This window comes from Psilocybe cubensis, chromosome 6, assembly GCF_017499595.1.
Source record: "Psilocybe cubensis strain MGC-MH-2018 chromosome 6, whole genome shotgun sequence".
In the NCBI taxonomy this organism is placed as follows: Eukaryota; Fungi; Basidiomycota; class Agaricomycetes; order Agaricales; family Agrocybaceae; genus Psilocybe; species Psilocybe cubensis.
In genome coordinates, this window is record NC_063004.1 from 2892021 (window position 1) to 2913625 (window position 21605).

The 21605-nt window shown below is 45.6% G+C and overlaps 7 protein-coding genes across 7 annotated transcripts; 2 read left to right on the forward strand and 5 right to left on the reverse strand.

The window, feature by feature from the left end:
- Nucleotides 1–30: 30 nt before the first annotated feature.
- On the forward strand, nt 31–1201 carry JR316_0007394 (uncharacterized protein; the record flags this gene model as incomplete). The annotated part of the gene is made up of 5 exons (XM_047893137.1): nt 31–237; nt 293–448; nt 502–661; nt 717–776; nt 828–1201. The coding sequence occupies 5 exons, from the start codon at nt 31–33 to the stop codon at nt 1199–1201; spliced, it is 957 nt and encodes a 318-aa protein (XP_047748419.1).
- A 71-nt stretch (nt 1202–1272) lies between these two features.
- On the reverse strand, nt 1273–4027 carry JR316_0007395 (uncharacterized protein; the record flags this gene model as incomplete). The annotated part of the gene is made up of 2 exons (XM_047893138.1): nt 1273–3722; nt 3871–4027. 2 exons carry the CDS (start codon nt 4025–4027, stop codon nt 1273–1275), a joined length of 2607 nt encoding a protein of 868 aa, XP_047748420.1.
- Nucleotides 4028–4388: 361 nt separating this feature from the next.
- On the reverse strand, nt 4389–10269 carry JR316_0007396 (Striatin; the record flags this gene model as incomplete). The annotated part of the gene is made up of 10 exons (XM_047893139.1): nt 4389–6686; nt 6738–7142; nt 7674–8902; nt 8957–9133; nt 9185–9389; nt 9439–9489; nt 9534–9799; nt 9850–9956; nt 10009–10171; nt 10224–10269. 10 exons carry the CDS (start codon nt 10267–10269, stop codon nt 4389–4391), a joined length of 4947 nt encoding a protein of 1648 aa, XP_047748421.1.
- A 189-nt stretch (nt 10270–10458) lies between these two features.
- JR316_0007397 (uncharacterized protein) lies at nt 10459–11917 on the forward strand (the record flags this gene model as incomplete). Its single annotated transcript, XM_047893140.1, has 2 exons — nt 10459–10485; nt 10571–11917. 2 exons carry the CDS (start codon nt 10459–10461, stop codon nt 11915–11917), a joined length of 1374 nt encoding a protein of 457 aa, XP_047748422.1.
- Nucleotides 11918–13399: 1482 nt separating this feature from the next.
- JR316_0007398 (uncharacterized protein) lies at nt 13400–15048 on the reverse strand (the record flags this gene model as incomplete). The annotated part of the gene is made up of 2 exons (XM_047893141.1): nt 13400–14127; nt 14193–15048. 2 exons carry the CDS (start codon nt 15046–15048, stop codon nt 13400–13402), a joined length of 1584 nt encoding a protein of 527 aa, XP_047748423.1.
- A 543-nt stretch (nt 15049–15591) lies between these two features.
- On the reverse strand, nt 15592–18333 carry JR316_0007399 (uncharacterized protein; the record flags this gene model as incomplete). The annotated part of the gene is made up of 11 exons (XM_047893142.1): nt 15592–15688; nt 15746–15945; nt 16005–16169; nt 16222–16434; nt 16492–16529; nt 16581–16992; nt 17045–17115; nt 17169–17865; nt 17916–18106; nt 18159–18224; nt 18279–18333. The coding sequence occupies 11 exons, from the start codon at nt 18331–18333 to the stop codon at nt 15592–15594; spliced, it is 2205 nt and encodes a 734-aa protein (XP_047748424.1).
- Nucleotides 18334–19127: 794 nt separating this feature from the next.
- Nucleotides 19128–21487, reverse strand: JR316_0007400 (Transcription elongation factor SPT5; the record flags this gene model as incomplete). The annotated part of the gene is made up of 6 exons (XM_047893143.1): nt 19128–19677; nt 19734–19999; nt 20052–20882; nt 20942–21213; nt 21281–21368; nt 21440–21487. 6 exons carry the CDS (start codon nt 21485–21487, stop codon nt 19128–19130), a joined length of 2055 nt encoding a protein of 684 aa, XP_047748425.1.
- Nucleotides 21488–21605: the final 118 nt, after the last annotated feature.

A 21605-nucleotide genomic window follows, 5' to 3' on the forward strand; every position in this document is an offset into this window, starting at 1 on the left:
TTCATGTTGACAATTACAACGGAATACACAATGGCCTCCTCATCTCGTCTGGGGGCTAGAATCAGTGCCATACCTCTTACAACCCCGTCGCGCATGCCGTCCTCTGCTGTGCCCACGTTCACGACAAATCGGCTGACATACTACCATTTTCAACTGCCGGATCGCACCAGAAATACAGCAGGGTGGTGGCCTGACAGAGCCAGGTCAGCCTTTGGAACAACGGAGAGTGGATGGAAGGTGAGTCACCACGTCCAGATCTCATTGAGTTGCTTGAGTTCAGATTTTTGTTTAGTTAAAGTTTCGCCATGCTTTACGACGGATGATGGACAAGATTGAATTCGAAGAGCATGCGTTGAAGGGGCTTAATCCTGCAACGGGTCCATCCATTCCCAACCGCAGTAGGATGCTCTGGAAATTCTGGGAGAAGCGAATAGACACGAACAAGCCAGTAAGTGGGTATACTATGTTTTCTGCCTGCTACCGACTCATGCAAAAAACAAGGTACAGATCCCTTTGCTATACCCCCCATCTCTCTTCCCTTCCCCTTTCTCCGCGCTTTCGGAGCTAAAGGCGCACTGTTCCTCCCGTTTATTAAGCCATCAAAGTGGATTCTGTCTGTGGTCTGTTGCTATCCCGTTCACTGCACTTGTCCACTTTATCCGTAAGTTGTCGTCAGCGAGCTGAGCTGCTGACATATTCACATTTGTGTATTGCAGCTGTGTTCCCCAACTTCCTATTCCTTCTCTCTGCGTGGCGTGTGTGGTCACATTACAAAGGTCTGTCTTGTTTTTCCTTTGCTAACGACCTGGTTTCTGAATGTAATCTAGCATACAAATCTGCAGTGTATCTACAAAAACTGCTTGACCATGACATGATCGTACCCGAAGCAAGCACCGAACTGGATACCGTTTACTTACGGCCTCCGGATCAATTTCAATCCTCCCAGAATCCAGGCGAGACGAAGTACACCGAATCCACTATTCCATCTTTACCGCGCCTCTTGCTGACACATGAAGACCTCCCTTTACTTCTGTCCATATTTGAGTCTTATGAGTCCAGACGGGAATCCGGTGCTGCCACATCCGCGGCTGCGGAGGTGAATTTGAGACGGGCAATTGCCCAAGTTCAAGAGAGGATTCAGTATACAGTTAAGCTACGCCTGGCGTGGCTACGCTGCAGTCATCGAGAGGCTCAAGTTTAAACGGATGTCCCATCCTGCTATGCATTACATGGTGCGTCTCTAATGTATATGCCAGCAGTGTATACTTGAGATCACTTACGAATGAATACATAGTAAAATATCAAAAGAACCGCCAGACAGGAAATCGGTAACATGAGCATATTGCAGTTTTCACGCACTGCATATTCCCATTGGCACATACTCCACAGGTCTCCAGTATCTATAACTGCGGATGTTGCTTCTTTCGCATCAATGGTTCGGAGGAGATGATGGGCGCGCTTGGACGCTTTGCTAGCCTCTTTTGAACGACACAATCTGGCTTGCGTCTCAGCCTGTCCCTTCAAAGAGAGCCCAACCATGAACTTGTTTTCCATGTGCTCAAACATCATTTCAGAGCGTTGGAAGAGGGCTAGTGCCTGATTCAATGTTCCGCGTACGCGATTCATTTCTGCGAGGTGGAATACGCAAAACCCCATCTGTGCATCGTTTCTCAGCGGCTTGAATTCCTCGAATGCCTCTTTGAGACCGGTCTCTGCTGCGTCGTAGTCTCCTTGTAGGTACAGGGCAATAGATTTCTGGTATAATGCAATTGCAGCCTCTCTCCTGGGGCCATGGACCAAATAATAGGCTCTTGCATTTGAAGAGTACCTGATGGACTCTGATTGGTTTCTGTTCCGGTATAATCTTCCAAGCTCTCGGTCACAATCGGCTCGGCAGGAGTGGTCTTCAGCTGGACAGGAATCCCTAACCGTTTCCAACGCCCGTAAAGCCTCTGAGAAGCTGTTGTCCTGGAAGTGGACGATTGCCATTCCACGTTGAGCGGAAGCTCTCTCCCGAAAATTTTCCTCAGATCGGTTATAAGCGCTGGAGTAAAGCCCCAAAGCACGCGTGTGGTCCCCACGAAGTCGATAAATCTCTGCTAGGTATATCTCAGCCTGAGATGTCCACCTTGTCTGTTCCAGGCTTCTTCCCATGTTTGCCGCTTCCTCCAAAGCATTTATTGCTTCAGGGTAATTGTCCAGTCTGAAATACAGTACCCCGAGCCGCAGCAAGGCAAGAGGATATATATGATTCACCATTTCCACTGAAAAAGGTGATTCATTGTCATGGTCAAGCTGTTGGGTAAATTTGTTAATCCCAAGCAACTTATTCCTCAAAATTTGGACACTTTTCTCGGCTATATCTGTGCTCGGCGTGTTCCATATAAGATAGTTGCAGTAGTCCATAGCAATCCATATGGCGGGTTCAAAATCGTGTTCCAAAGCATCTGAGAGGATAGCTTCTGCATTGATTTGCTCGTCAGATAGGCGCCGAGCATGAGACAGGAAGTCTTTGGCTCCTGGCTCGGCCCCTGCAGCATGAATCAACTGAAAGTAGAACTCCTTAATTTGTGCTCTATATTTGCCACTAAGAGCATGGTTTCGAAGCATATACGACCGTATAGTAGAGTGCATCTGTAATATGAATGGAGAGTTGGTAATCAGAGAGGTCCTGACAAGGACTGCTGCTACACGGTCGACATCTTGGATTCGTGAAATATCCCAAAGACTCTCATGCCTTATTCCGGATGGTAACGCTGCAATCATGCGTAGCAGTGTAATGGCGTTGGGCCGGGACTTTATCAAAGGACCTTCAAGTGACATTTCAATCCAGCGATCGAGGACGTCCATTGGATCACCATCGTGGACACCAAGTGAAGAAGTAAAATTATACTGGGCCATCAGCCCCCTGTTCCATATTTCTAATATCCTAGAGGTTGTATAGCTCTCCTGGGCAGATGATGCCATGAGAACAATAGGGAGTGGTATACAGTCAACGGCACGCAGCAAGTCTTCTAGTCGATCATCGATTGATCTTGAGGGAGCTAGGCTGGTAAATAATTGTTTTGACGCTTCTAGTGTCAGTGGTTCGATTGCGTCAAATTGGTGCCAAGACACACCGAGATGAGTAACAGGGTCGTAAGCATTGCGAGTGGTAAGGACAATTGTTAACTGCGTAAATTGCGACAGAAATTTGAGGATGTCTTCAACAGCTTGCTGCACTCCATGAGGCTCCCACATGGTTTCAAAGTTGTCCAAAACCAAAATTCGAGGGATATGATTGCTGGCCTCCAGAAAATATTTGATATCCTTTCGTCTATCATTCGACGCTGTAAGCTCCAGTCCTAGGCTGTCGGAAATGTATTCGAGGAGTTTTGATGCCTTCATGGTATCCTCTACTTTTGATGCTTCCCGACAACTAACCCAGTGCCGTGCATCTTGGAAATACTTGATGACGAGGGAGTCGTGAATAATCCCAATGGCTATTGTAGTCTTTCCCATTCCAGGACCACCTTTAATTGAAATATGCCTTTTGACCTTCAACTTATCCTTAAATTGAGAAAGGATCTTGTCTACGGCATCCTTGACGAGTTGATCGCGACCGTATATTTCTACAGCAGGAGGAAGTGATAGGATGTGAGCAGATGACGATGATACGTTATACTCTTTAAGAGTCAAGTTGAATGATGCGGCTGCACATAGTACCACTGCAGCAATGACACCTGTACAGGAGAAAAAGCAACCTTTGGATCTTCTTTGGTCGTTTGGGGAAGAAGCAGAAGAGATGGAAGCCTGTGTATCCTCTTTGTCTTCTTCATCCTGAAACCTCGCTCTCTCTAGGGACTCTCCGGTCTCAGTACGAGGAAATACATTTATGTTTAATGTCCCGCTTAGGACCGGGGCATGTTGGATCTAATTGGGTGGAAAGATCTGTTAGCGAGAATGTTGGTGTAAGATTTGGAAAAAATACCGTTTTGGCAACAAAGGTGCCGCCTTGTACAAGTACGTTTTTTGCACCGTTCCACATGCCAGCCATGAGAAGGTCAATCAATGTCTTGTGAAGAAAGCAGACTATGCACTGCCGAGAAATATGTGCTCGGTCAATGTTCTATTAATAGATTTGCCACGCATCTCGCACGGGACAGGGACAGCAGGGTTACATTGCCTGCTTGATTTCTGATCACTGGGAAATAAAACAACGTATACTTGCGACAATTGATTGAATATTCACATTCATATCTCCAGCGATAAGACCGTTTTTATCATTTAAAGGGAAAAGGCGTTGTCTTCCACGTAGGTTTAAATTGGATACAAAATCAGATTCATACATGAAAATTGAAATACATATGCATATGCTTACACTACAGAGTATTTATCCCTTGAAATGTTCAGGTGTTTGTTGAATAAGAGCTATACCATTCCTGCCCGTGCAAAAATTTAGAGAAATCTAGGCGGATTGGATTATTTGCAAAGATCGCAACCGTGCTTTCCGGACGCTGTAATGCAGGCAAATACGTTTGGGGAATGCAGATGATCAATTCACCATGGACTCCGCGTATCCACCCGTCACCGTCCACTTTCGAAATATCGACAGAAGGCAATTCCTCGTGGCCGACTGTCTCCGCCTCTACCTTCCACACCCGAATTGTACAATCATCCGATCCAGACACAATCTGGTCTCCATTTTGCGAAAAGGCAAGAGAGTTTACAAAACCAACATGCCCTTTAAATGGAGGCAGAGACTTTACCAATGGGTAGGTGGCCCAATCCCATACAATGATAGTGTGGTCTCTGAGGGCGACAGCGATACGGGAAGGACTATGTAGCGATAGTGAAACTGAGGTGACCTGTGTGCCTTGGTCATCAGTAATATTCAATGAATCTTCCAGTATATCTCCTGTGTTAGAGTTCCAAATGGTGGCCGTGCCATCAATAAAGCAAGCGATTATCAGTTCTCCATCAGAGATGAAGCCAACATTGATAACGACTTTATCCCCACGAGCAACGAAGCGACGTTTCATACTTGCTTTTGTCTCTAGAACATCCCAAACCTGGATTACACCGCGTTGATGACCGATTACAAACTGTCGCCCATCCTGAGAAAAGTTCATAGAAACCACAGCGTCAGGATGATCAATGGGTAGGCGTTCAGTTACTGTCCCGGTTTCAGTATCCCACAGGAAGACGTCCCCATCTTGAGAGCCAGAGACAATTGTCTTTCCATCAGGGAAGAAACATACACAGCAAACGGAATCAGTGTGACCCACACAAGGCGATCCTTGCATCCGTCCGCTGTCCACCACATTCCAGATACAGAGTGTGCAATCATTCGAGGCCGATACAAGTCGTTCTCCATCCGGGGAAAACGAAAACCAATTTATTTGGCCAGTATGTCCATGTAGCGGTCCTGCTACGATGCAATCTGTCTCTGTATTCCACAAGCAGACTGTACCATCTTCTGAACCAGAAGCCGCCAAAGGGCTATTTTGGGAAGGAGACATTGCAACGGATCTAACTGGTCCAGTGAGTTTATAGGAGGGAACACTGCCTGTCTGTGGTGCGTGTTTGGCAGAATTGGCGTTCCATACTAGAATTATTTGATCTGCGATTGAAGCAATGCGCTGGCCGTCAGAGGAAAATGCCACTGAGCGAACACTTCCCGGAGGACCTATCAGTGGAACGCCGTCTAGAGCCTTTGTACTAGTGTTCCACAAGAAAAGCTTCCCGTCTGTAGAGCCGGAGACAAGGTGCTGCCCGTCAGGTGAGAATTTAACCGAGTTGACAGAAAATGCGTGGCCAGTTAGTGCTACAGGATTCGCCAGTTCTGATAAATCGTCCCATATATATGCATTCCTATCAAAGCATCCAACGGCAATTTGTTCGCTGTTCGGCGAGAAAGCTACCGAAGATACTATACTGGGGACACTCCAGGAAACAGTTGGGCCCAGAATTGTACCCTGTGCCGAGTTGAACGTCCATAGGCAAACATTGAGATCACCTGATCCAGACACAATACGCTTTCCGTTTGGCGAAAAGGCAATAGCACGTATGCCCTTTGTATGTGCAGTGACTGGGTTTCCAATCGTTGAACCTGTAGCAGCATCCCATACTCGAATGGTACAATCATAAGATGCAGAGACGACATAGCGTCCGTCTGGAGAAAACGCGACACAAGTTACAGAACCAGTGTGTCCAGTCCAAGGGCCTCCAACCGGGGTGCCTGTTGCCACATTCCATAAGCGAATTGTACGGTCACTAGAGCCAGAAAGTATATGCTGTGCGTTTGGAGAAAAGGCCACACTGTATACCTGGCCAGTATGTCCCACAAACCGGGTATTTTTGATAGCCCCCGTAGTAGAGTTCCATAGACATATAGGGCCATCAAGAAGGCCACAAGCTATCCATTTCCCATCCGGTGAGAACTCGACGCACACAATCAGAGTGTCCACCGATATGGAGAGTTCCATTGTTGGCCAATGGGATAAGCGCCCTTTTATGAGCGTAACTGATGAAGGAAATTTGATGGAATAGGTGCTGTAAATTCTAGAAGAAGAAGGAGCAAATGGGAGAGCCGATACGTATATGTGGGGTGTACTCATTGCAATTATCTTTCCAAAGTACCGAACGAATGTAAGGCCATCTGAAACCATGTCAATCAGCTCTCGAATTCTGTCTGTCATTTCACGCTATGCATAGAGATCAGCCACGATTGATTAACAAGAGAACAGGAGCATTACCGAGTCAGAAATGATCAAACCAATTTGAAGCCATTTTGTAGCAACGGTGATGGCTTCAACAGCAATTTGCACGTTTTGAGTGACACTAAGGATCTCCAACCAGAAAAGGAACTTGTTGAAAAAGAAAGTTTCAAGTTTCTCAAGCAGTTCGATGCTGAACGCAGAGCGAGTCAAATGGTCACCCCAGAATCGGCAGGCATAGAGTAGAGCAGGAGAAATAAACCTATTAATGCGTGAATGGAGGTCGTCCACATCGGTGTTTAGGAGATGCGAGGATTCGAGTCGACAAATATTGAATGTGAGTTCATGTATCATCAATCCAAGACAAGCGTTCGCCAGTTCCTCATGCGCTGTAGAAATGTCAACAGAGAATGTAAGATTGGGCTCATCAGGAACCAGCACCCCCTTAGGTAAGCAAAAGTTGGCTTACCTCCGAACCTTTTCAACCCTTCTGCACTCACACTATTCTACATTTTTGAACCACAGATATGTAGGTTATGCTTCTTTGAACACATCTGTGGTTTTTTTTTTCAAAAAAATTTTGATCTCAAGAAGTTATAAAGATTTTAATTTTTTTCCTTTTTTTTTAGTCTAACACGTCAGAAATGGTGTTTTCTCGAGTTTGGGAGATTTTCGAAAATTTGACAATGTTCTTTTGGCCGCTTATATAATGGTACACGTGACCACACGTGACAATAAGTCACGCCTAAGTAATACCTCTCAGACTCATTATGGACTTCCAGAGACTACAATTTGACCTCTGAGGTGTAATTCTATTATTGTGGGCATAAAGGCTAGTAGTAAGGATTGTATATGCACATTTATGAATTTTTTTTTTTTAAACTTTTTGTCTGAAACCATTTTCCGTCAACATAACTTTTGATTTTTTTTTCGAGCTGGATTTTGGCCGCTCTTGGCGCCAAGCCCATTGATTACGTAAGGGTGCTGGTTTCTGATGAGCCCAATCTTATGTGGATTCGATTCACTTATGAGGAAGTCGCGAAATGATGTATGAAGAGGCACAACAGGTAAGTGATGATTTCCAGAAGTGACGTTACTCATAAGTGAGCCCATGCATTCGACCACCGCGGGAACCGACTCGTCATCGTAGTCATCGTCGTGAACATTGAACCGTCGCAACTCAGTCAGGGTATCCACAGAAAGGGATTCAAACGCAGCCAAAAGCTGTCCCATGACTAAGCAAAACCTTGGACGCACGATGGTCCATTTGTCGGGTGTGAAATGTGCGGATAGCACTTCGGTGTACAGGCTGTAGAGGTTGGAGGCGAGCCCTTCACCAAATTTTTTGTCGTCTTCGCGACCGCCGAGAAGGCCACGTAGGCAGTCTTTCTCGGTATAACCTGCTGGACGCTTCTTGAGGTGTCCACAGGCAACTGAAGCCCATTGGAATAGCCCATTAGCTTTATTCACCAAATCGTCGCCATGTTTCTCGTATAGGTGGGGTTTCAAGTGGGTTTGAAAGTACAGGCGAATGTCGTCCTCCACTTTGGACGCTAGGTTGGGATCGTCCATCTGGATGATTTTGAATGGAGGATCAAGAATGGCGCGGAAATAAGACTCGATATTACCCTCTGACCTTGAGGTGATAAGCACACGAAAATTAAGAGGGAGCCTTTTAAGGGATCGCGAAAGGAAATGTGCCATCGTCTCCGGATCTCCGCTTTCGTCAAGGCCATCAATAACAATGAGGTCAGGAGTTTTCATGGCCTTCACTGCCAGAAGGGGCCTCAAAAGTAGAATTTCAAATAGCTGATCGAAGTCATCAGAAGTTCTGAGAAGCGTATTGTTAGCGATTATTTTGCCTAGCTCGAGTTTGAACAATGGATAGCGGTCAGCCATGTCGCGAATGATGGTTGTGAAAAGATAATGGTCCGTCTGCTTAGATCTCTGGGCCCGAACGAAAGAGAAGTAAGATCCGGGATGCTCATCGAAACAGAAGCGTGACGCGATTTCAAACGCTATGGACGATTTCCCAGTGCCCAGTTTGCCGAATAAGACGAGACAACGTACAGATTGCTGGTTGCTGATCCAGTCAAGAATGTATTCCAAGAAATCAGCGCGGGTGCCCTCGAGGCACCCTGATCTGTTACCAGCCATACTCCAACCAGATCTGTAGGGAAGATCGTTGATCTTCGCGTTAAAATCTGTGGCCCAAATACAATAAATGTCTTGAAAAACAGTGCAATATTTGGACGCACCTAAAGTTGTGGTGTCATTGGACAAGATACTGAGGCTCTGCTGAATCAGGTGCACAGCGATTTGCATATTGATGATGCCGTTGTCCACAAAGTCCCGCCTCAGGTTCGTAAGAGTGTCGCAGAGAGTTTGAATTTCATCACTCGCCTCTCCAGTGATGTTCTTAAACAAACGTTTAACTGAAAGGACCTAAGTAAAAGAAGTTGTTATGAAAACATATGGAGACATACCAAATTGTTTATCGCTCGCGTAGCGCTGGATAACGTCATTGCAAATGGAAACATGCTTTAACATGGTCTTGAGAATTAGCGCTTGATTCGAGCCTGGCTTAATAGCTACGAGAATGTCTTTCGCCTGTGTCAAATCGAATGTATCGCGCATAGCTTTGACCAGCATCACGACGTTTTGGTCTCGCTCGAATTGAGAAAGAATCATCTAGAATTTATATGAGCACAGCTTCAAGAAAAAGATGCTTAGTGGGCACCTCGGGGAATGCAGAAAGAATACCCCAGGCCAATTCAGTATACGGGTGAATCTGTAGATCGTTAAAAAAGGTAACGGGAGGTCATATCAACGCACTTCTGCCACATCTTTCACTGTCTGCATAACCCATTGAACGTTCTCAACCACACCCCTCCACTCATCGTGGATATTGATTGCCTTGACGGTTCTATCAGCGTTATCCAGTGCTGATTCGGTCTCTTTTATCATCGAGTCAAGCGGTAAAACACTTGGTCCATTTAGAGTTACAGGATCGACAGGTTTAGATCGGCTTTCATGAACTTTGATGGTGAGGATAATTTTTAGCTCGTGCCCGTTGATAGTCATGACAGTGAATGTGGCCTCTAAATGCCACTGAGATTCGGATGCATCAGAAAAATCATCTATAACTCACCCCTTGCAGTGGATATAGCCTCAACTACCAGTTTTCCGATCATGATATCGCGAACCCGATGTTTTGCGTGCATAATTAGCGTCAAAGGCGAATGAGAACGTAGTGTGCTGATTGTAGTAGCGCGTTAGTGGGTATTTTTCTCGAAAAGAGGGGTCATACACATCACTCAGTTTCTCCTCCCACTCCACACAATGTTCAGTACTACGCACTGCCTTGGTCCTCTTCTTGTTCTTCGCTTTCGTGCTGCCATCGATTGTGACGTAAAACGCCCTGTTTTCGCCGCCCCAGGTTTTGAGAGCTGGAAGCCCGCTTGCTCGGTGAACTTTCCTATCGTCATTAAGACCGAATTAGACGTAACAGCTGACCATAAGTACCTGTAATATCGACAACAAGATTGGAGTCTTGCATGTTGCCTTTCATTGATTCATTGACAACCGTAGCCAATTGGGTATGATCGCGAGAGGACAGTTAGACTGTGAACCGGCAATTCTCGGCTGGCAGACAGGAGGTGGTGATGCGTGACGGATGCATCCTAATTGGGAATGCCGAGTAAGTTCGGCATGGAGCCGGAGACAAGCCGGAACTACATAGTTTTTTATCGTTTTCTACATGTCTCATACCTGCATATTTACGCAGGTAATACGGTAAGGTATATTCTGAGTAGGCAACTCAAGTAGAGCGAGACGTCTTGAATAGTCACCTTTATTCAATCATTTTGAAGATTCTCGTTTTCTGGGGTTCTCACGCCCCGTCTTACTCGCATTGCGCGGCTGCCGTCACATCGAAACACATCGATAACTTTGCTATGGACCAGATCCTACACGATCTTCTCAAGACGAATGATCCTCCATCCAATGATATTATTCAGCTGATCCGAGGCATCCTTTCTGAACCGAGGAGGCAGCTGGAGGTGGTAAAGGCTGACATCCAACGCCTTGAAGAAATACAGGCTAATTTAGAAGCCACGATTCACCGCTACGACCCCATTCTGAGCCCAGTTCGTCGCATTCCCCCTGATATCCTCTCCACAATCTTTATGTACTGCCTACCGATGGATCGAAATCCAGATATGCGTGCGTCAGAGTGTCCTATGCTCCTGACTCGTGTCTGTAGCGCATGGAGGTCTCTCGCACTGTCTTTCCCTCGTCTCTGGACCCAGATACACATACCATATCTTCATTTATCAACTATTCCGCCGCGGTTTCTCTGGGAGGATGCACCAATTCAAGATGATGTAGACTTTGGTCAAAGTTCCGCCCCAGCATCCCAGCTGATTGAAACTCTTCGGCGTCGATGCGAGGGAGTCCAAGAATGGCTGACTCGATCAGGAGAGTGTGCATTGAAAATCTCTATATACTATCACACGCAGTTCTCCTGCAACCGTGATACCTATGGATGGTCCAAGGACTCAACCACCAGCATATTTCTATTAGCAGCTATCATGCCCTTTGCATCACGTTTTAGAGAACTGGAGCTAGACTCCCCGGATAATATCTACTCAATCTTTGAGACCGCGCTATCATCATGCATCCTCACCAATCTTGAAAAATTGAAGGTGTCCCTCAAAGATCCATATATTAAATATAATAATCTATCACTACCCCAAAATCTCTTCGGAGATGCGCCTAGCTTACGCTGTGTATCGATGAATAGACTTCCTGACAAAAACATCAATTCCCTAAGGACCAACACTTCATGGAGGAACTTGACCTCGCTTTCCATCTTTTTCGGCTGTACACAGCATCAAGTTATGATTCTGTTGGAGCGTTGTCCAAACCTACACCGTGCCCACTTTAGAATTGTAGATGACAATGCTTCGTCGTTCGCGGAATTTGCCAACGATGTTATACTGCCGAACCTCAAATATCTGTGGATCATTGAAGAACGAATCAGCAATCGACCCGGTGATGATATGGTCTACAATGGGTTGTACAAATATATACATGCTCCCCGACTACAGTATCTCCAATGTCGTGGATCTCGCGAATTGGAGCCGTCGGCCGCATCACTCGAGTTGTTCCTGAAAAGATCAACCCAATTAGCGCAAATCGGCTGGGTACAAATGTAGTATAACCCACCCCACATACCACCCAATGCCGCACCTTACATACAACCCAAATGTACACCTTACATTCGCTGTTCTATATGTGGTATTGTGTATAGATTTTTGGGAATTAAGGCGTCAAAGGTGCCATAATCTTGATTTTAGTCATATGCCCTAAATCTCAGTGCCAATCTGAAGATTTTGCCTCGTGCCAGAACGTGTTATTCAGGCTGTCGGCGCAAACCTTGATCCGGGGAAAGGTACATACTCACATGAAGAGTAAATTTGACGCACCTGTCAAAATTAGGCTACAGGCGCAAATATGATTCAACTGCAAATTTCAGGCTGCGGGCTCGAGTGAAGGCATATGCATCAGAATTTAGCTGCACACCGAAATAATGACAGAGAGTGAAAGTCTGGCTGTATGCCTGATTGGGGTCTGGTCTTAAAATTCTGGAGGTAGGCATGATATTATCCGTATGAAAATCAGGCAGTACGTGTAAATATCACGCGCATGTCAAATTCAGGCTGTGGGCTGATATTTCACAGAGAGCACCAAAGTAAGGCCACATACCAAAATAATTTAACACGGCCGAAATCAGGCTATAGGCATGAATTCAGCATCAGGCAGTACACGTAAATATCACGCACCTGTTAAATTCAGGCTGTGGGCCAATATTTCACAAAGAGCATCAAAATCAGGCTGTGTACCAAAATTATTCAATACAGCCAAAATCAGGCCGTAGGCGTGAACCCGGCACACTTATAAGCTTCAGGCTGCTGGCACAAGTATGATTTAGCTACAAATTTCAGTCTGCAGGCCCAAGTTAATACATGAGCATCAAAATCCGGCTTCACACCTAAATAACGTTACAAAATAAAATCTTTTCGTATGCACAAATGGGATCTTGTTGTCAAATTGCGGATGTAGGGATGAATCAAGTACATGTCCCAATGACGCAATCACAAAGTCACCGCCCAAATAAGGTCCCGGAATGATGTCATAAAGTGTTGTACAATAACCGGTCATGTGATGCAATGGCAGGCGCTTATTACTCAGGACAAACAAATATTACTTAGCGGTGGAAATTCAGGCGTTGTGATGAAATTATGGAACACAAACTTGGCCAGCAGTACAAATATTCATGTAGAAAGCAAAATTTAGGCTAACCACCAAGATTGTAGCTGCAACCAAAATCTGGGCCAATGCTTAATTATTCCATAGCCGTGAATAATCAGGCGTTAGGCTAGAATTGTTGCATGACACAAAATCCGGGCAACGGCACAAATATTCATAACAGAAGAAAAATAAGGCTACAAACTCAAATTATTAGCTGGACAGTAAATCTGGGCGCATGCTTAAATAGCGTGCAGTAACAGAACTCAGGCATCATTCTCAAATTGTGCAACACAAAATCAGGTTTTCGGATCTCGAAGTAAGCAACAACAAAAAGGTTTGGTTGAGATGCAGTTTGTGCAACAATTAGCCTAGAAGCAAAGCCAAATCTAAAAGTACCACGGTCTACCTACGAGAGATAACATTTCCAAGTCAATTTCAGTCATAGAATGAATATTGTTAGAAAATCCGTCCCCCAGTTCCTGTTCCTTGTCACGAGATGGGTAGGTAATAACCATGGGAACACCTGTGCGTTTAACCCATAGTGTAGCCAACCTGTGTATTGATAGGTTGAGAAGCCAGTTCTCGCGGACGGTTTTGGGAACACCAATGGGCCGGCGGCTATTGTATATATCGTCCACGGTGAGTCCAGTACAATTCTTCCAGAGTTGAATCATAAATGATCGATGACGAGGAAGAATAGCGTCGCTTTTGAGGGGCTCCTTGATACCAGCAAGTTCTGCCACAGGCGAAGTGATATACAGAGTTTTCCAGAAATAAAACTCCATACACACGTCGTCGACAAGGCATCCGCAATCCATAAATCCTTCCTCCCTTGGCGTTTCTCTATTTTGGTACATCGGAGCTCTTGGCACTCCTTCAATCCGATTTGGTCCGGGTCCGTTATCGCAATAAACTGCCTTTCGGAAGCGTTTATGGTACCGACAGACAAGAAACTTGTGGCTTGAGCAGTGTGCTGCCTCAATAACTTTCTTTGAGTCAAAGAGGTCATCCGGTAGAAGGCTTTGAATATGACGAATAGAGCGACGATAAGCATAGCTAAAATCCGCGAGATTTCCAGTTCGTATAAATTTGTGCATCTCGTTTCGAATGTCCCCTACAGGCAAGAAACAGGAGAAAATGAGCATGGCAATACGTCTCAAATAAAAGAAATATACGTACTTGCGTACTCTAATCGCTGAACCGGTGTCATATTTGACCACATAGCTTCCTCCTTCATATCTTCATAATCATAACCCCACTCTGTTGCTTCGAATGGAGGTGCCAAAGCATCGTCGTCGTCAGACTCGGGCATGGCAAGACGGCGCCCCGACTTTTTGGTCTTTTTGCGAGGCTGTCGCTCGGTCTCTAATACCTTTGCCTGGCGCTTACCAGCAGCTGGATTCTTAGAATCAGTCTGAGCAGTTCCATTAGACTTCGCCTCAGCGTTGACCATTGACTTGGAGGTTCTGGGAGCGTCCGTCAATTTAGAGGTTTTGGAAGTGTCTGTTGATTTGGAGGGCTTGGAAGCGACTGGTGCCAACGTCTTGAGCTGCTCTTCAACGTCCTGCAGCTCCTTTTTGACCGCCACCAAATTTTTCTGCTGCATGGCAAGTTCGTCCAGACTCCGGATAGACTCAAAGCTGGATTGAATTTTCTCTTTGTCTTTGATCAATGCGCGTTGCCTTGTAGCAAGTTTGTTTCGTGCTTCGGAGATAGCAAATAGCTGCTCAGCTTCGTGTATAATTTCCTGAAGCTTGTGGATACGGATGTCTTGAATGCGGCAGAATTCGTAGCGGTTATCAATTTTTGCAAGTTCGGTGCGAATAAGAGCCATTGTACGCTGTGCGGGAAGACACAAAAAATACTCCAAGTCTCGAATTTCCTTCATCGCATTGTTACGCAGACTGATACATTGATTGAGCTCATCCAGATGCGTTTTTGAAACGGGAGCCAAAACTTTCAAGAGTGGTGCATCAGCAATACCGGGGCCAAGTAGGTAATGATCCGTAGTGATACGTAATTCTGTAGTGCCCATAGTAACGGTCCCATTTGGGTAACACACACTGATGTACCTGTAGCTTGGTACCAACGTGACATGGTACTCTGTAGTGATCTGTATTGTAACGCGAGTGCTGTGTAGCGGCGTGTAGCATGCTTACCATGGTCCATACCCCTCTGTATACAACTGACATACAAATTGTAGCATACTACCACAGATTTGTAGCATGCTACCACAGATTTGTAGCATGCTACCACAGATTTGTAGCATGCTACCACAGATTTGTAGCATGCTACCACAGATTTGTAGCACATCATAACACACTGCAAATAGGTACAAAGGCATATATAGTATCCACTTTCATTTGTATAGTGTTGTGTGGCTATTCCTGCAAGTGCCAATATCACACTGAAAACCGAACCATTTTTGACTAAAATGGGCAATTTTAAAAATAGATAATCTATGTTTGGATCGGACCAAACATGTTTCTATTAGTAGATGCATAACTATTAATACGTGACGATCTAAATATGGTATCTTCTAATCCACACCCGGCAGCTGCCCCGCTCATTCACCCAACTACCCTTCTGGACCGTAATCTAGTTCCTCCTGTGGGATAGAATGGAGAGTCATCCTATAAGGGTTGGGGGGGTTCTTCGTAGGCCTCATAATAGCACTGATTATGGAGATCTAAATGATGCAAAGAAAGAAATGAATAAAAAAAGATACACACCATCCTTCCTCAGCCACTTCCCTACATAAGCGAGCCAAGCGAGGACCTTGGTTCAAGGTATCCTTCTCTGCCTCTGCTGCAACCAACATGCAGGCATCATACCTCAGGGAGTACTCCTCTCCCTTGAATTCAATACCCGAACACGGACCACCTCTTGCAGGGTCAATCCCATCCCTCCACTCCTCAAGACAGTTGTGGATCTACAGCAAAATGCTTGTTAGCAAGGCAGTGCCAATAGCAGGAGAGAAATCAGAACTACACAACTGGCCACAAGCGCAAATGCTTTGTGGGGAAGCGATGTCTTGAAGAAATCCGTCTTTGTCTCCAGACCTTTGATGGGGACTGCAACCCCTTTTGTAGGATGGTAGAAGAAGTCCAGACAGATCTTCTTCACAAAAGGATGTCCAAATGGGACATCGTGATACTGGAAACAAATCAATGAGTGGTAAGCCAGGTAAAATGGACGGCGAACTCACTCGGGTTTTGGCAACACCCCGGTGGTATTTACCATTGAGTAGCCAATATGCTACCCTGTCCTTGATGTATTCGATCTCCCCCATCTGATTTTCAAACATATTGGGGTTCGCGGCGATGACCTCCGACGGGACTTCGAGGCCATACGCATTTTTGACCAGGGGTCTGATCATCGTCTTCAGTCTTCCCCGGAAGGTTGACGCGTAGACAAATGCCTAATGAGAACAGACACGTTAGTACGATATCCTTAAAAGAACACGCTAAAAATATACCGTTACGGCGGTATTCCTGTCTAGGAGCATTTTTTTCTCTGCAAAGTTATGTAAACCAATTAACTAAAATCACAGAAGACAGAACTTACTATCAGGCAACACTTTATCCGTGTTCATTCTTTCAAACACGGTTACTGCCATCTTCACACATCCATCGGCGACTAATAAGTGATTTTCCCGAGTGGGAAAGGGGACCTCCTCTACTACATACAGGCACATCAGTTTGCGTGCAATTTTGAGCACATCTTTCCAGTAACCAGTAAAGGATGCAACTGAATGCTTGGATACTTCCCTAGCAGAAGAAGTACTGGACTTCTTATGAGCGATGTGTGCCTCACCAAGCACCTCATCATCGTCAGATGCTTCGTTGTTCTCCCTTGTCAAACCTTGGGATACGGCTCCTTGCGAAACAGCCGCCTTGCGCAATGCCTCAGGGCGAGGTGGCTTGTTCGCCCGATTACGACGACGGTGTTCTTGAAGAACATCCTCTACTTCCACAACCTATATCAATAATACATTAGCTAGACATTAAATACAGCAGAGAAATGATTACATGGGGGGAAGGCTGGCGGAGCAATGCCCTTGCTCTCCTCTCCTCTTCATCATCGGAAACTTCATCAACCACTGTCAAACATAGGTGGTAAGCAAACACGACATAAAGGTGGAGTTAAACCAACGCTGGGCAGCAGGCTCTTCATCATCTTGACCCGCGTCGTCGTAACCTTCATCACCGTCGACATATTGGAGAGCTTCTTCATCCCCAATATTCTCTTCATCAATTCCTTGCATGCATTCGTCCCCTGATGCTTCCTCAGATCGCCTTTCACCGTCACTATCCCCCTCTTCCTCCTCCTCATCTTCCTCCTGCTCTATGCCTTCGTAATCTTGTTGCTCCTCCTCGTCTTGATGGCTGATGCTAGCCTCTTGGTGGGCGTTATAGGCTGCTGGATGCACTGGCTGTTGTACGGGGGCATGTTGTGTTACAGGATGCACTGGTTGTTGTACGGGGGCATCGTAGTATTGGACAGAATTCTCTGCCGCAGGGGCAGCGTAACGCTGAACAGGATTTGCTGCGTGTTGTACAGGGCGCGGGACAGGATGTGCTGCATGTTGTACGGGGCGCGGGACAGGATGTGCTGGCTGTTGTACCGGAGCAGCGGGGCGCTGGATGGGGGCAGTGGGTCTTTGGACAGCATGATCAAGCTCTGAGTGCTCCTGATTTCTCTGAGCTGCACGTTGGATCTGGACAGGAGGGGGGGCACCCTGAGATTGTCGTGGGCTTGGTTGGACTTGTTGGACATCCCAAGGAGCAACTGAAGGCGTTGGCCTTGGTTGCATTTGAATAGGGGGACCTACATGCGACACAACGGTAACCTAGACGTGCTTGGAAGATAGCAAATTTAAGATTAGAACAGTAGACTCACCCCATTGCGAGGTTTCTTCAAGGGAGGCGCCATCTCATTTTCAGGCATGGCGCTAGTATCCACATTGGCGGCCCTTGACTTCCTCTTCCTAGCCTTCTCGAAGTCAATAAAAATGATGTTAGATGTTTTCTCCTGCCGAGCATTTACTCCACCAAGACCACGGGTGCTTCGGATAGGACGGCCATTGGGGTCTTTTTAATAAGGAGTTCAGTGAATCTCAACAAAGAAAATGCTAGTACAGACCTGCTTCAGGAGCCTGAGGTGGCTCGTTTTCTGCCACGGAGCTCGGACCCTGTTCAACCTCTTGTCCTAGATGGATAAAACATTAAGTATGCGGATGTAATGAGGATATATAGATGATACCTTCAACCGTGGCATTGACAACCGCCTTTTTCTTTTTGGATCCTTTAGGTGGCATATTGGGCTGGTTTGACGGTTGTAATGCAGAAATAGAGACAAGGGGTGGTGAATTATGTCAAGCTACGATCCGGAGGTATGCGAAATTAGCCTCTTTTCAAAATTTAAGGCGACGGACATCAGTCAAAAATATATCGTGCCATATAGAAATTACAGGTACTGAAACAGTACCCCTATCTACTACAATATATCACATATACATTATAGTCAGATTCCATGTCCTACTTAGAGTTAAGTAAAGTTACATCTCAGAGGGGAAAAGACTGCACCTATCATGATCGCGGATTATCCTGAGGGTGCATTAGAATAGGTATTCCCCGACTAATGAGGGATACCCGTAGACGGGCGATTTCGAGCTGGGTTTCAAACAGAAGATCTTCATTGGATTTATATGCTCGCATAATGTCGTCCATATAACAACGTAGCTCTGCCTGAACTTCTAGACACCTCTGTTCAGTGAGTTGAAATTGGTCAAGAGCCTTTTTAACGGCCTCTATGCCTTGATTCTAGAGGAAGGTGGATTAAAACATGAAAATAGACCTAAAACGAAGAACTCTGCCTCTTCGGGTATGCTAGGGAGGCGGCGACTTTGAGGTTGCGAAGCGTTGTTGCTATTGGAATGGTTCATGATAAAGATAGGCAACAATTTGGTGTGGTGGTGGTGGCTTAAGTTCAAGACGATCAACACATTACGAACCATTAGCACTGTTGATTGCCGAAATACACTTAAATAGAATGACATAAAACCCGTATATGTCTACAAGTCCGTGTTCGAGATACAAGTAATGCTGCACCCTACATATTTACAACTTTGACACCACGGGACGGGGGGAAGATTTGAATCAAAGATGTTGTCGGAAAAGTTGGGAATGTATCACCGCGTTTCATACGAGTAACGGGATATTTATGTACAACGCAAATATCCTTGTCTATTGATCGTATCCTGAATATAATCCCCATTGAATCGCCCTCAAGCGGTGTAACGAAGTCGTCCTTTTTTACAGGATGAATTGGAAACAACACTGATTTCGGTAATGTCAGTGTACGTCCCAGTAATGCTAGGTGGGCAGTATCGTCGGTAAGGCTGAGAAGTTCCATCGCCACTTGATGGTCGCCCTTGGATTTGTCTACGACTTTTAATCGTAATCCTTTCAGCTTATCGTATTTCGTATCTAGCCAGTGAGCGACGGTTGAGGGTAGTTCTGCGATTTCCACCGCCGAGTGTACAGGTATTGCTGAATACGGATTCCATGCAGGAGACAGAAAACTTGCTACTGTGGACGGCATTGGAGTTGCTCCACCAGAAGGCCCGGGGTCTTGAGCGGAATTTATATGTTCTCGGTTGCTTGAAACAATGTCAGTAAGCACCTGACAGTCAACGAATCAAGTGAAACCACATACTGTATAATTAAATGTGATATTTTAATACGTTCCACCCTCTGGTTACGAGCTTCCAGCTCAACGTCTGCAAAGCCGTCGGGGGTAGTGCTTTTAACGATGCCATAGTACCCCTTGAATGTATTATTCCCGACAACGATGACACTCAAACCTATATAGACGTCGTTGTGGTCTCTTTCTCCAAGCTTTGACGAATGACGCTTTCGCGGGCGAAGAGTAGCATGGGCAGGGGGGACGTAGAATATGACTGTGTGGATGGGCACAATGACCTGAAAAATGTGTTGAACACTACTGAGACAAAGAGAATGACAGTTCACCTACTTCGCGTTCGTGCTCTGGGGCGATAATACAAACAGATCTTCCATCAAAGTCTGACACCCATCCATGGAGATCTTTGTGATCCCCTTCAACGACTTCAACACTATCGCCTATCTGGAAAGCTGCACGTAGATCGTGTAGTGCAACTGCTTGTGTTATACCTTGGGAGGGGATGTGCACTTCCACCTCAGCGTCAGAAACACTCTTGACCGTTCCAAAAAGACCTAAGTATTCTCCACCAATAATTTTGACTCGATCATATCGTTTCAGTCGAGTCATGGAGATGGCTTTCGAGGCTTGCGCTAAGGTCTCCGTCGTTACAAATGGACACTCGCGAAATTGCTCCAACTCGGACGATGTTGGGAGGACATTGGAAAGATATTTGAGATCGATGGCGTCGAAATCCGTGATAATAAATCCATCCTGGAATATCCTGTCGAGGTGCGATTTCTTGATGTTGTCCGGAGGTCTGGGGATAAGAACAACACTTTTCCGACCCTGGAATGTGAACACAAGGCCGGTAGCATTTGCGTAGGTCGTCCAAGCCTTACGCTTTCCAGCAACCTTGACCCACGATTGGTCTTCAGGGCGTGAGGGTGGGGGATGAGATAGGATCTCCATACATCTCTCCGAGGATAGCCTAACTAAATGTGTCGGATTAAGCTCTCTAACGAGGCAGGCTAACGTATGCGCATGTTGCATTGATGGCGCCTCGACGTAGATTCTCCCAGGAATTGAGGATTGAGCGAAGACAGACCGGGCAAGGATGATGGGAAATGTAGGGTTCGTTGACATCTGCATAATTTTGAAAGCGACGGCCTCTTCGCGTCCAACCTATCACTCGTAAGGTGATCAATAAATGCTGACTGAAGACTTATATTATTTTTGCGTACCTTGCAACCTATTTCATACATGATATCAGTCGCGGAAGGCATATAATTATTATCACCAAGTCCTCCTGGTTGGGGATTGCCATATTTCTGTATAAGTTCTCGTGAACTAGATGGCTCTATATCATTGTCAGGACGAATTTTCATGCGTGAAGGCAGAAGCATGGGCAACAAATCGCTCCATTCATCAGCGTTATCTGTATTTTGCATGGCATGATATAGCCGAGAGTGTGCAACACGTTCCTCATCCTCAGAGTATTCATCGTTATCATTCACTGTATGTCAGAACCCATTAGCATCAGTACATATTGAGCAGAATATATGTAAATTATTGGAACATACGTAGTTGGCCCCCTTCATAATCAAGCTCTTCCGAACTTTCATCATCATCGGAAACCGCTGCTTCAATGTCTATGAAGGGATTAATGTCCTGATTTTTTGAGATCATAATTAAATTTCCCTGAAGTTAGTGATTAGATGGAGGGTTGGATTAGTACACACTGTGCGGTTGCCTAGGCTGTCAAGTCGTCTGCGTTTATAACTAGACATTGTGGGTCTTAAAGACTGTTAATCGATGTTCATCTCACTTAATTTATCATCTTAACTTGTGATAATTTATTTTTAGATACTACACAACCTATTACTATGATAAGACGCTATGATGAAC